The 15,435-nt window shown below is 36.6% G+C and overlaps 1 protein-coding gene across 1 annotated transcript in view; it reads right to left on the bottom strand.

The window, feature by feature from the left end:
- The window catches only part of AGMO (alkylglycerol monooxygenase), a 266,886-nt gene that overhangs the window by 124,871 nt on the left and 126,580 nt on the right, over window positions 1–15,435 (bottom strand). The window contains exons 6-10 of the mRNA XM_006138322.5: window positions 5,550–5,616; window positions 3,896–3,961; window positions 3,724–3,803; window positions 2,412–2,546; window positions 1,490–1,606 (exon numbers count right to left, since the gene is read on the bottom strand). Coding sequence (XP_006138384.3) covers window positions 1,490–1,606; window positions 2,412–2,546; window positions 3,724–3,803; window positions 3,896–3,961; window positions 5,550–5,616 — 465 coding nt within the window. The remainder of the gene's footprint in view (window positions 1–1,489; window positions 1,607–2,411; window positions 2,547–3,723; window positions 3,804–3,895; window positions 3,962–5,549; window positions 5,617–15,435) is intronic.

Genomic DNA, 15,435 nt, shown 5'->3' with positions numbered 1-15,435 from the left:
AAGTTTACAACACTGACCCTTCAGAATGATACTTTTGTGAGATTGTGGAGAATAATAATAACGTTAAAGGACTTCAGGTTTTATTTAAACTTCCTTTAATCCTTTGACAGTTCTTAAACAGCTGCACTTGTAAATGATAGTACAAAAATAGTTTGAGCCATATATTCCCCCACTTGAAGGGAAAAAAAACAAAACCAGGAAGAAATTCACATGCAGTATGCTATAGCTCTTGCTGCTGCAAAGACCCACTGTATGTTCATCTAGGTCAATCAGATTTACTGGTGCCAGAGGACAAGGCTTGAACATCATTCATAGCCTGACAATTCACATGACACAAAGAGTAACTGATCTCTCTCTCTCATATGCTCCATATGCAGCTATGCTGATCCTAATTCTGCATAGCTCTAGTCCAGCCCAAGTCCTCAGAAATGTCATCACAGCTAGTCAGCATATTACCTTTGGATCACCAAACTATGGAGACACACATGACCCTCTGGTAAGGTCACAAGGTACACAAAATAAGTTGATGTTAAAGCAGAGTTAATTTTTTTCACCTAAATTATGCAGGGATGAGGTGTAAAGTAGTTATTTTTAATTCCTCCACCACCAGAATGGCACAATCTCTCTTCTGTATTCTAGTCAAACTTTCCCTATTTGGTATAGAATGGCTTTGGGAGGCTATACAGTGCCAAGGGATCATACCATATTGCCATAGCTTGCCACCACGCAGGCCCCAACTCCTTGTTATAGTTGCAGACCATCTCCCTGCCCTGCACGACATGCACTTGAGAAGGAGCATTCACATTAGAATCAACGCAAATATTTCAGTCAAGATTTGTTGAAAGTGACTATTGAGTTTGGAAGCCTACATTTTTGGGTGCCCAACTTCAGACATTTCAAAAAGGACTGTTTTTTAGAAAACGCCAAGCACTTATCCACTAAAGAATCATGCCTCTACGTTTCTACCATTGGTCAACTAGAATCTCAAGCACCCAAATTCATTTTTGGAAAAGTTAATATTAGTTATTTTATCTGTAATTCCAATAAGTTGGCTTCGTTCTACTTTTTATTTGAAATATTCTAACTTTTATGCATTTATACAGCTATGTAGCCAAGCTAAAATCTTCAGAACAGGCTGATAAATATCTGAGTTCAAGGGGGCGGGGGGAATTCTTGATATTGGGGGAAAATATTAAACCCTAATTTGTTTGTGAAAAGGAAAATATTGTTCATATTAGAGGGTATATTTTAGTTTAATCATTATAGATACATTTCTTAGGCCTGAATCCAAACTCAGTTGCACTTGCTTTCAACTGGTAGGACTCTATATACTTTGGTGGAGTTATTCCTGAGTATAGCAGAGTAAGTGAGAGTAGGATCAGGCCTCTGCAGAATTGAATACTTCATTTTAACATTCAAAACATCTCTCATTCAGACATTTTTTTGCTAACACGACACATTGCACTTCACTAAAGTATGAATTACTTACAGCCTTGTTTTCAAAAAGATCCATATAAAAGCCCAGCATCAAGACAAAATGTACTGTTGCATAGACAGAAAGATATATAGGTAATTTGGGATCGAAATTAACTTCTTTTCCAGTGATCTACAGCAAAACAGATAATAGTCTTCATTAGTGACCTACTCCATCATGTTATCCTTTAGTCCCTATGTTAACTGCAAATACCAAGTGATGAAGGGTCATGTTTAATGGCATATGGGAGAAACAATTGAGGAGTACTTGTTATCTAAATATATACATGATCTATTGTGAGAAACAGGTTAAACTAAAGGTTTTAAGTGCCACTTTATATAAAACTTCTGAAAATTTCTGGAAAACGAATAAGTCTATATATGACTAATTTTTAAAATTCAAATACAAAGGGAACACGCAGCTAAAACTTCCATTCCCTTAAGTCTGTTTTAATTCCCTCTTCGGGTACGTCTAGACTACCGCATTTTGTCGACGGAAGTTTTGTCGACAGATACTGTCGACAAAACTTCCGTCGACAAAGAGCGTCCAGACACATTGAGTTCTGTCAACAAAGCAAGCTGCTTTGTCGACAGAACTCCGTAGTCTGGACGCAATGTTACAGGCAATAACACCTTCTGTCGACAGAGTTCTGTCGACAGAAGGTGTTATGCCTCGTAAAATGAGGTATACCAGCGTTGACAAAACTGCTGAGTTCTGTCGACGTTATGTCGACAGAACTCAGCGGTAGTGTAGACGCTGGTATAGTTTTGTCGACAAAAGTCTACTTTTGTCGACAAAACTAGGTAGTCTAGACACACCCTTCTTTAAAGCTTCTAGTTTAAGATAGTAGACGTAGATTTTTTTAACCTTGATCCACCAGCACGTATAGGGTAAGTAACTTATATGCAACTGAAATCCTTCTATATATTCAGTTTACCACTGGGATTTCCTCAGGAAGGCCGAGTCTAGGTTTTCCTGGTCCCCAACCTGGTCCTTTGAATATTACAGAGAGTTTATTACAGTATCCAGGAGTGGCCCAAAATGTTCTCCATATATGAACCAAGTGACATAACTGTGAAGACATAAGTAATTGTCCATATTCATTAGTAAAAAAACTGCAATTTAACAAAACATTATACTTTACCCTGCTTTACCAAGAGACTGATTTTCAGAGGTACTGAGAACTCATAATTCCATTGAAAATGCTGAAATGTTCCACTAAAAGTTCTGAACGGAATCTTCTAGGTGTAACTGTACCTAGATATACATGCCACTAACAAAACCCCCATCTTTCACATCAGGCATCAGAATAATGTATTGGTAGAAAACTCTTTTCAATGCCAGGACAGAGGTTTACATCCCACAGTAGCACCCAGGCCCAGGGATCAGTGTTATAAGAGGCACTGCAACATTAGAGGAACTAGACAAAATTCTGTCTTGATACTCCTGAGCATCCCCATTAGCTTTGGAATGACATGTTAAATTGAAAACTATTCTTCTGGCGCTTGTCCAAGTGGAAGATAAACAACCTTTTGGGTTTTGAGAAGAGAGGTGAGGATAAATGTCATGCCTTAGCTAACAATCTTCCTCAATAAAACAGATTTTAACGTTCAAACTGTATCTCAGCGTTTATTCAGTGCATGTTGGCTGTTGCATTTACTGCCAATAGTAACATTAATTCATTGTTTTCATAAATCATTCTGGGATAACCTGAATATCAAATGTAATGAAGAGATGTGGTAAAAACAAATTATATAAGCCTTTAGACTGGGGAATTATTTTAAAAGAGGAATATACGTAACAAATATAATACATTTTGTATCTTTACCATTTGCTGATAAAGAATGTCATCCTAATTAAGCAGGAAAGAAAAAACTTATTATGACAGGAGTATTACTCGTTACTAGGGTAAATCTGCTGACTTCAGTGAAAAATAACATGAATAATTTTTACCCATTGCATTTTCAGCCCAGGGTGTACTGCTGAACCCACCATTCCAAAGAGAGCATAGAAATGGACTACATTGAGAAATATGATCCAACAACAATTGAGATTTACAGAAATATATTATATGTGGTTTATATGAAATGGTTTAAACCACTAACATGTGACAGCACTACAGTAAACACTTCAAATAATTACAAAACTATCTATAGTACAGTATAGTTTGCCATATCTCTCAAAAATGTGGTTCTTTGAAATATAAACTCACATTAAAATATAAAAATTTAGCAAGCAAAATACATTACCTGGACCTTGAAAGGTTCAAATGTATTTATTGGGTGTGTTAGGCCATATATAACTTTATCATTTTCTGCCACAAATGTTCCTGGGAGAAGGAAAAATAATCAAGTTTAAAAGCATAAAACTTCCTGTTTGCAACATTAATTAACATTAGTAACTGCAACTTATTTCACTTACCAAAAATTCTATCCCAAATAATCAGAGTACCACCATAATTTTTGTCAATGCAGTAAGGATTTCTGCCTAGAACACACACAAAAGAGTACACTGATGAAAAATCGGTGAATTGTACTAACTTCAACTGAACTCCAAAAGTAAGCCTTTGTAAATCTGACTTGCTTACTTAATAACAAAGACAGGAAGTAACTAACTTTTCATTGTTAACCAGCTACACATTTTCTTATGCCTCTCATCTGAATACTAAAATATAACTTGGGATGAAAATGTATGATTCAAATTCATTATTGCTGCAATTTACCTGAAATCAATGTAATTATATCTGGGATGAATTCACCCCAACTTGTATATACATACAAAAGTTAAAAAACAAATAGAAAAAATCATAAACAATTAATCAAATTGTGGCTAACAAGATATGTGCCTAATATACACAAGATGTGTACAACAATCTCATGAATGACTTCCTGTGACCTCTGTACGCCTTCTATACTATAGCTCAGGTTTCACCCTCACTTAAATCATGGGGAGCTTCTAGGGACTTAATTATGAATAGGACCAATCTCTCTATTTAGTACAGGGTTCCACATTCCTAAATTTTACTCATATTTACTCAGTCCCATTAAAATCAAAGAGCTAAATTCTGCCCTCAGTTACCCACAACTGATTTAAACCTGTGCATAACTAGAATGAACTTGACGAGATTTGTGGCTAATAGGCTCACTGAGTGAAAACAGAATTTGGTACACTGGGATTGCCAATACATGTGCAAATCTGAAGGACTGGATCTTCATAAAAATTCACCCTCTTAAATGTCTATACAGTAAAATAAAAATTAACACACCGTTCTAATAAACAGTTATAACACCCACTGCACATTTAGTTATTTTTGAGCCTGATTCAAATTAGTAAATTAAGTGTCTTCATCTCACCATTACTGTTCTACTTATTATCGTTGCTTTTGACAAGATAATGAATGAGCCTTGCAAACTGCCCAATGGATAAGCCAAAGGCACTTTTAGAGTCCCAACTTTTTCCATGTCCTGTACAAGTTCTCAAGCCTTTTCCACTACACTACACCATTAAATTAACCAATCACATATGTACACTACAACCTATCCTTACGCTATTGTTGAAAAGTGTGAAAAAATTAATATCAATTGTATTGAACAGTTGCAAAATGATATTTTCAATAATGCAGTGAAATGAAAACTGAAGTTTCACTGAAATAGCCAAATGCAGATTTTTTTTAAATGGGCCAATTCTATGCAAATATTGAATGTTTGACTTTAAGGTGCAAGAACAGATGAAAATGGGTTACAATATTTATTAATTTTAAACAATGAAGAGAAAAGGTTTGCTATTCCCATCACTCTTCTCATATTCAAAAATGTTGAACTGTTTTGCAAAATTGCAAGTAATTCACATTTGGACAGAGAACAAATCTGAAAAAATTCAGTCTGAGAAATAAGTGTTTTAAAGTTATAACTCACTGAGAATAAAAGGTTGTTATAAAACTCTTTATGAAACCTCTCCTATTATTTTAAAAAAACACCAGTCACATTTCCTCATTTCTCTACCTTTTACATATAATATAAATAATGACAGTAAGAAAACAAACAACGGAAAATCAGATGACATGCCTATTGCTTACCATGATGAACTCTGTGGTGACTGGGAGTATTAAGAATCAACTCCAGAGGTCCAAGGTTGTTAACTACCTTTAAACAAAATTAACTTATAAATGAATTGGCACAGACTGTGTAAAATCAAGAAAAAAGAGGAGGAAAAGTTGGAGGAGGGGGACACATAAGGAGGCTAATTTTTCCCTTACAAGAGAACTACATCTGGAAAGGTTTTTGCATAAAGGAACACTGTACAAGTTAAAATAATCCACTAAAACTCTTATACTCTATTGTCAGCTACTACGTAGTAGGAATTTTTATAAAACTCATGAATCATAAAATCTCCATAATGCAAACTAAAATTGGGATTATTTTCTATGCTTGCTTAATACATAAAATAAATTGCTGGCATGTTTACATTTTATTACATTGCTCATGATTCCATAGGGCTCATATGTTTGCTACTTGTTCATGTAGCCTTGTCACCCACGCGCCTCAGAGACTAAATGTAATTCTAATTCATGCTGCAAAGTCATCTTCATTAGAGCCTGTTCCAGAAACACTCATTGCCATAAGTAAACCTTCCCATCTTCTGAGGAGAATGTATCAGTCTTCAGAGTAAATTCCACAATAATATCTGTTCTCCAGGACTGAATATTTGACATTGTGATTACTTTCCAGAAGCAAAAAACCCAGAAACTCACTGTCTGTGTCTACACTGGCCACATAACCTGTAATAGCTATGGAAATGAGAGAAGTCAAATAGGGAAATGCGCGGGGGATTTAAATATTCCCCGCGGGATTTAAATAAACATGGCCGCCGCTTTTTTCCGGCTTGGGGAAAAGCCGGAAAAGAGCGTCCAAACTGGCGCGATCCTCCGGAATAAAGCCCTATTCTGAAGGATCTGTTATTCCTACTTGCAAGTAGGGCGGCCTTGTTTCTTTAAATCCCGCGGGGGATATTTAAATCCCCCACGCACTTCCCTATTCTCACTTCTCTCATTTCCATAGCTATTACAGGTTATGTGGCCAGTGTAGACACAGCCACTATGTATACCTTTCTAGAACCTAGGAAATATGAAGAGCAGAATCTGTCATTTCACCCTCTATGGACATTTTGCTATGAACCTAATCACTTCGGCTGTGTCTAGATTACATTCCTCTTAGGACAGAGGAATATAAATTAGACACATCAAAATTGCAAATGAAGCGGGGATTTAAATATTCCACACTTCATTTGCATAATCTCGTAATGGCGCTCTTTCAAAAAAGCGCCATTTAGAAAGTAAAACCGCGGTCTAGACACAGTTCTTTCGAAAACTACAGGCTTTTTCGAAAGATCTTGTAAACCTCATTTTTTGAGGAGTACTGGATCTTTCGAAAAAGCCTGCCATTTTTTAAAGAACCGTGTCTAGACTGTGGTTTTACTTTCAAAATGGCGCTTTTTTGAAAGAGCACCATTACACGATTATACAAATGAGGCGCAGGATATTTAAATCCCCACTTCACTTGCAATTTCGAAGTATCTAATTTACATCCCTCTGTTGAAAGTGGGATGTAGTCTAGACACAGCCTTCATGTTTAAACACTACAGTGACTGGTGCTCTGTAATTTGTCATAAAGCTGGATTTCACAGATTCCAGATAAAATAGGGAGGCAGATAGCTATTGCCCTTGAGAGCAGACACCCTCATTTCAATGGGTCTAACTAGGTAAGGTTTACATGTAAGATTAAAGAATAAATCCCTTAAACTTCAAGATATTCCATTCCTGCTTGCAGCTATCGCATATGTGCGAGGGAAGACAAAATGCATCAACTGAAGCTTGTGTGGACAGATTGCATCCCCCATAATCAGAAGAATAATTTTTTTTACTTTTTTGTCTATTCCTGGCTGCATATGTGATATAAAACTAAAAACAAACAAAAACTACAGATGGACAGCAAACAGATTGTGGATGGGGGGCATCAGAAGATTTGAACATATGGAAACGGGCAGATTGGTTCAGGTGAAGAACGCTCTCACTCTACTGGTTTTTACCTGTCACATTCTCCCTTCCCACCCTTAGTTGTGAGGGAAAAGTTCTGCACATGAAGGCTGGAATACTAAAGAGGTTTTTATTATTTGTATTTTATATTCATAAGCCAAGGACAACATAAGCAGGCACATCTGAATTTCCAAATGCTTTTTCCAAATAACTTCAAGCTTGAAAAGACCACCTAATGGTGAGAAACAATTCATCATTCAGGCTAGCTCTGCTTCCATTCTCTTTCAAGCAGCAAATCCCACTGTTTCAAAATATGTGAGATCTGACCACTAAATTAATATAATCTGAGTCAAAGAGCTGGCTTGAGCTGTAGTCCAAAACCTGGAAGTGAGAAGTGATTTATCTACTAGACCACACCTAACTATGATCCACTTTCTTTCAAAATGATTTTAACTAAATATTTAAATAAATGTGTGTTTTTTTAAAAGGACAAACAAGAATACTGTAGCAAGGAGCTAAATGTGATGGGTTAGTGATTTCAACTGTCAGTCTATAAATAACAAGTCCTTGACAACGTGGATACCTTAACTATTTTAATTTCCAATTGATTAAATATGTACATAAAAATTGCTAATAAAATTTATGCTCCACCAAGTGTGCTGAAGACACTCTGGCTGTGTCTACACTGCACCCCTTTTCCGGAAAAGGGATGCAGATTAGACACTTTGGAATAGCAAAATCCGCAGGGGATTTAAATATTCCAAAGTGTCTAATCTGCATCCCTTTTCCGGAAAAAGGGTGCAGTGTAGACACAGCCTCTATGTCTGCCTCCTTGGGAATCTCAGATATATGAGTAACATTTTAAATATATACATTTGACTAATGTTAATGAGACTATAGTCTTTGGAAAATGCAATCATGATAATAACCCCAAAAGGCAGAATAGCTTTTCTTGAGCAATGACATTTGCAAGTCTGCATTGTTAATGATTAATGCTTTCAAGTACCATTATACAATGTATTACTCAATCATGTTCACCTCTACTGTAGAGAAACAGTAGTGCACACTGGTGAAAAAATTCTCTAAGATGGTAATAATAACTATCCCATTTTCAAGTTCAACCTGAAAAGCTCTTGAAGATTTGCAGAGCTCATCTAACAAATGCCTGACATGTTAAAAGTACCAAAACATAAACCTAAGTTTCTGCCAAGATACAACAAAAATTCAATTTTACTGAATATCTAGAAGTAAAACTAAACTGAGTTTTGAAACTTCATTTGTGCTAAATTATATTTTTACTATTTTGTGAATTCTTCCTAAAGAATAAAATATGATATAAATATTATCCTCGTGGACACTATTTAGGGCTCTAGTCCAGCAGAAAAGCACACATCTGGAAAGCTCATTTTTCAAGGTTCCTGCAGTCATGCATGGCAAAGAAGCCAGACATTTTTGCTGAATTGGATTCTAAGAGTCAAATCTTGCCATCCTTACTCAGGCAAAACTCCCAGGGGCAGATCCTTGGCTGGAGTAAACTGTTATAGTTATGGCCCTTTGATAATTTACAGAGCCTAAGGATATGCCTCCCCCTTCATCAAATGAGGTCAAGGGGAGTTTCGCTTCAGTGAGGATAAAAGGATTTAACTGTACATGAATAAACGTGCAACAATCTTAAACATGTTACACACATCAAGTTATAATGAACTCCTTGAAAATGAAGAGCTAGTAGGCGACAAACAGGAGAGGGGACATAAGTGCACTAGTAGCAGTTACTTCACCTGTAAAACAGAGATAGTGTAATATCTCTTTAGCAACAATCTTACAGCTTCTAGCACAGACGAATTACCACATCCCAATTCTACTTTTATGCCCCTTGTAAGATACTGATTACTGCAGTCTCTTTAGCAACAATCTTACAGCTTCTAGCACAGACGTATTACCACATCCCAATTCTACTTTTATGCCCCTTGTAAGATACTGATTACTGTTGATATCATCAGTGGCCATAATATCTTGTGCTCATGTTATGGCTGAGTCTTGCTAACTGTTCCTTTATCCCAAATAATAGCGTTGGCTCAAACGTTAAATAAAAATATATATTTTCAAAAATGTAATTTAATTTTTTCACAAAAATTACCAGTTTTGTTTTTCTACAAATTTTATCATACCTGTTTGACAATTTTTTTAATTTTAAAATGTTACTATTTCTATTTTTTCCCCACTTACTATAACTAGGATTTTCAGTAAACAAAAGATTTCAGTACTATTGTAGTCATGTTGGTCTCAGGCTATTATAGAGTGGTAGAGGCTAACTTCTGTTGGGTTATCTTCTGTTGATGAAAGAAAAAAAATCAAGCTGAGAAAGAGCTGTGTGTAAACTCAAAAACTTGCCTCCCACCAACAAAACTGACACAAAAAAAGATCTGACCTCTTCCACCTTGTCATTTTAAAAGATTCAAATAGATGTTTTTTATGTTATTTAAAGGTTACTTTTTTTCAAATGCTGTTTCAAACACTTTGATTTCAAATTTTGATTTTTTTGTGAAAATAGATTTTCATTTTTAGTTTGCTCTATAAATGGAACAACCATAATTTGCCACAAAATGTAATATTATTTAGAGGGAAAATGTTTTGCCATGAAAAAAACTTTTGTGAAAAAAAAATTAAGGAAAAAGGATGCATGCGGTGTAAGCAATTTTACTAGTCTTTGATCTCTACCCTTGAAATCATAATTTCTAAGCATCAAAAGATTAGACGGTACTAAAAAGAAACGTTGAGGTATAGGATATGTGGAAGAAGTGTGTGTATGCCCATATGTGTGTGAGAATCAGAGTATGTATATAAAACATGGCAGTTCACATGTATATGTGTTTATATAAAACATGCCTGTTCTCTGCAACATCCTTTTGCAGCTATTTTAGAAATGCAGCAAAACAATAGCTACTAATATTTTAAATAGTCCAATATGTTGTCAAACTGTGACCTCATCCCTATTTTGAACAAAAAGGCTGTTTTCTTATGCCTGTTTTTGTCTTTCATGCACAACCACCCACTGCTCTAAAATCAAGTCATGTCTCCCATTTCTCCTCCCTGAATTAGCACACTACGTACACCTCAATTCCCCTATCAGTGACCCTTAGATGAACTGCAGGATTCCAATAAAAGTGTATTTTGCTTGTTGCTTTGTTTGGTTTTTATAAAAATCTACAGCCACAGAAAAGTCTCGTTTGACAGTCCTCCTGCAAATGAACTTTATAAATAAACTGCTTATTTGCCAAATACACCGGTATTTTAAATGTGCCACTAAAAAAAAAAAAAAGCTTCTACTCAGAATTCTTCAGAAAATATACTTCTGCATCTTATTTCTTTTTAACAGAGTACCTCTCTTTTATTATGCTTAGCAATTGCTACACAATGTAATAGCACAATAGACTTACTATGAAAATATTTAAAAATGATTTCCCAGCACCAATTTAATACACTTGATAGGTTCCAAGCTATATCCTCAGAAACTCCCTCCACCTATTATTAATCAAAAACCTATTGGCAATTAAATAAAGTCTTGGTACATAACTGGAAATATATATTTTATATAGGAACATATTTATATAAAGATGGTTCCTTTGTGACAGCAAAATCTAGACTGGAAGGAAAAAAACATAAATGTATCAACCTCTCTTGTGGCATGTAAGCACCTCCATTTGCGGTCTCAAGGTTTGTCAGCACCCTGGGAAATCTTTATTGCCTGGTACCTGCACCACTTCAATGCTGTTCTTGTTTAAATAATGAGAAAAAATCCAAGGGACACTTTCCATCTTGTAACAACTCCTTCTGTCACCACTACAACATGAATCTTTATTTCAGCTCTATTTTGACATGAAAGTTAGAAAAGAATGTAAACTAAGTAAAACAAACGATATTATAGTAAAACCTTTTGTGACAAAGGCAAATTTTTACTATAATTCTAGGAGAGACTGCTTATAACTTGGTGGTAGTTCAATTACTTCAGTGTTACTGACCTATAGACAGCAGGGGTCAAATTCATCTTTGGTTCAACACCACTGCTGTCAAGGAAATTACACCATGGATGAATATGAACCAAGGGTTAGCTAATACGCACATATGCCAGTGTAACAGGAAATCAAGCACTTATACTATCAATTTCCGCACCATATCAAGACAATCAGGATTATTATTATTATTTATTTATTAATTATTATTATTAGATGAATTTATATTTGAGACCATCTGGTGAGGAAATGTAAAAATAAAAATATTGCATTCCTCACTAACACTGTTGTGTTAATTCAAGACAACACTCCCATGTATTTTTACAGATGGCCTTGGTGACCATATTTACCATGTGAAGTCTCTACAGGGAAGCTAGGGAAAGGCAGAACTCCTAGGATATGCGCTTGTCTGCCCAGTTTCACACTTTGAAATCCTCAGCAAACCCTGATTTATACACCGCCAACTGTTTTCCTATCTGATTAGGCAGTTTTCTACTCCAATAAGCATGTAATATGGAGGTAGCCAAATTTCCACACTGAGGAGTGAAAAAACAATATTTATAGTTTGGAAATAAAACAAGCTAAGGAATCAGGCCTGTTGGGATCATAAAGAGTTTCATAGGGGGTGAATTTCTGATAAATCTGTATTGTAGAAGGAGGTAAAAGCCTAGCTTTAATGGACAGTCAGGCTTAGGGTATGTTTATATAATAAACACACAGGCTTCAGAAATGTGTTTATAATAAATTATCTTGAAGGCAGATTGTTGTCACTCATAGCTGTTTTACCTCTCGACCAGGAGGTCAAGATTTGAATCAAGTTGGCATTTGATGTGAATATTTTAGTTAACACTTTCAATAGGGAATTCTACTTCTCTTTGGGGAAAAATGCCTATTCCAGTCCTTCTCTTTAAGGGATGATGAGCATGTAAATGTGTGTGTTATTTCAATCAATACTGCCAACTAAAAATGACAGAAAATCTACATTAATTGGTCACTGTCGAGAGAGAGTGAGCACATGAGAAAATTATGTGTACTACTACACAGTACTACTATTTGAAGTTAAATGTTTCAAACAACTCCAGGAAGAACTTTTGCTAGCCAACTTGATTACCCCTACACATCACATAAAATGTGAAAGACATACTTGATCTGACTTATCAGCTTTATGTGCACTCAAAAAAGAGTGGCCTACCAAGAAGGCTGAGTGTTCTAGACCCCTCGGACTCAGCTTCAAAATAATAACATATGATTAAGGTTCCAACCTAACTAAAGAGCAGCCCTTTGCACTTTTTATTTGTGTGTGATGCAGCATAGCCAGGGACTAGCACCGGCAGCTGTTTATAAAAGAAGTGCCCTTTAAGTTCACAGTTTGGACTTAAAACCTTAACTGATATAAGCATAATCTCCTTGAGGGACTATCAGCTATCTTGGGTCTCATGGCAATAGCTAAGATTGCCTCATATAACTATAACACAGAAGGTGGAATTTTTCTGGCAAGGACTTGGCCCTCTACCTTGCTCTCCCTCTGTTGTAGTCACAGCAGCAGCAGCAAAGCACTATACGGGTATACTTGCAGTCAAAAATCAATTTTTTAAAGTTTTTTTTATAGTTTTATGTGATTAGATGATGGTTTACTGGGAGTTTGCTTTGTTGCAAAAGAGCTGAAGATACCTTAAAGAAGCTGGGTTTTCAGAAAATGTTGAGTACTTCCCTCTGAAAGTCAGGGCCCTCAAAGGTTTCTCAAGTTGAGCACTTGAAAATTGAGAGCAACAAGAATCCCTAGTCACTTTTGAAATTCATGTCCCCTGTAAGTGAACATGACAGATTTTATAAAGAGCTGAGTATTTGCAGCACCATTCAGCATAATGTGATTTACAGGTGCTCAACACTTCTCAGAATTTGATGGACAGTTATGATTTATTATTATTATACTACTTCATTGATTTCCTTCATTGATTGACTTGACTCATTTTCATATACGATAAGAAGCGCACACATTTTATTACTCTCAAAAACCCAGGTTCATTCCCCACAATCAACAAAAGAAATGAAAAGCACCCAGATATTAATGGGCCTTTCCACTTCATGGAAGTCTCTATAAGGAAAATTAATGGAACATTATAGTGCTCAATCTAGTGTATATTGCTGTGAGTGAGGATTTCGGCACAATAATGGAGTCTGTTGCTGTCCCTCTTATCTCTTTGGCTGTGTCTAGACTACATCCCTCTTTCAACAGAGGGATGTAAATTAGACACTTCGAAATTGCTAATGAAGAGGTGATTTAAATATCCTTCACTTCATTTGCATAATCACATATTAGCGCTCTTTTGAAAAAGTGCCATTTCAAAAGTAAAACCACGGTCTAAACGTGGTTCTTTCGAAAACGGCAGGCTTTTTCGAAAGATCCCATACTCCTCAAAAAATGAGGTTTACAGGATCTTTCAAAAAGCCTGCTGTTTTTGAAGGAACCGCATCTAGACTGCGGTTTTACTTTCAAAATCGCGCTTTTTCGAAAGAGTCGAAAGAGTCGATGTAGGATAGACATAGTGTTACAGTGGTTACTCCCATCATAAAAAATATTGAATTCAAAAGACCAAACTCCTGTTCCCATATTAATTGCATTGTACATGGCCAATCTAAATTTACTCTCATTCAGCTCAAAGCAAAAGTCGTTTTTTGGGGGGGAAAAAGTTTTCATTAGAATTGGTCAAAAATTATCAGTTGTTTTGCCATGAGAACTTTTTAACTTTTTTCATTTTCTGATTTGTTTTCTACCTTTAATTAATGTAGTCCCCTTACTGAAGAGGCCTCTGACTTTTACTGCGAGGAGCCTATGTGCTGCAATCTAGCACTAGAGACTGCAACTCCCATGAGCCCTTGAGGAAAAAAGGGGGAAGTGGGGCTTGTCGGGGCATCTTAGGAGAGGGTGCTCTCTATTTTGGGACAGAGGAGCCAGGCTGCCATGGAGGAGTCTTATCCAGTCCAGGAGCTGTTGTGTTGCCGCTACAGCCTGGGACTGAGAGCCTGCGGGGCTTGGCTCTAACAGGCTGCTTCAGCGGCTGCTGGTAGTCCTAGAGGGGAGAAACTCTGACTGTACCTGTGACTGAGAAGGACTACAGAAACTGGCACACAGGAGGAAGCTATAAGTAAATGGGCTCTTTGGGAAAGTGCTGCCTGGGACAGACCTCAGAGATATAGACTAACTCTGGGTCCAAAGAGAGGCAGAGTATCTAGCCCAGTGAACCAGAGCTGCTGGCGTTTGGTGGAGCCTGCTCCAGTGGCAGAGGGATTTTGCAGCTGGCTGTTCAGCTTGGACTAACACACACAAGACTTGCACGATGCTGTTCTCCATTCCAGTTCCACACCTTCAAGCGTGCCTACACAAGCAAGCATCTGGGTCTCTGAATCTAGAGGAGTGCACACTCTGGGGTGGGATAAATGGTGACAGTGCAAATGCCAGATACATAAGTTCCTCTTATTTTGTGTATTTTGTTAATTGATTTTATTCACTTTTAATCTGCTAAACCCTATTTCTTTAAGTTGTTAAGTAAAGGTGTGTTCATTCTAATGTAATCAATTAGATGTATATTATTTATAATTGTTGTCCTGGAGTTAGATCCAGATTACTGTTAGAATAATTTTATTCTTGGAGGCTCCCAAGGCACACCATTAAGTGTGTGCACAGGGCCAGCCAGGTTAAGGCACCGCCATTGTATATTCTTTATGAGCAAGGGACTGCAGCAAGGGGGTGGATAGGGAATCCCCAACTAAACAACATCTTCTCCGGGTTACTCAGGATCTCCTTTTATGTTAAGACCATCACGCACCCAGGCTCACCTGTGAGTGTGACCTGCTCCCAAGTAACCCAGGGAGGAAAAAGGGGGTTACACTACATTTTTAATTTTTTTAAATAAAAATCA

This window comes from Pelodiscus sinensis, chromosome 2 (genome assembly GCF_052426305.1).
Source record: "Pelodiscus sinensis isolate ZL-2025 chromosome 2, ASM5242630v1, whole genome shotgun sequence".
NCBI classification, from domain to species: Eukaryota; Metazoa; Chordata; order Testudines; family Trionychidae; genus Pelodiscus; species Pelodiscus sinensis.
Note: the sequence above shows the minus strand (reverse complement) of the source record. Positions and strands in the feature narration are given on the sequence as shown.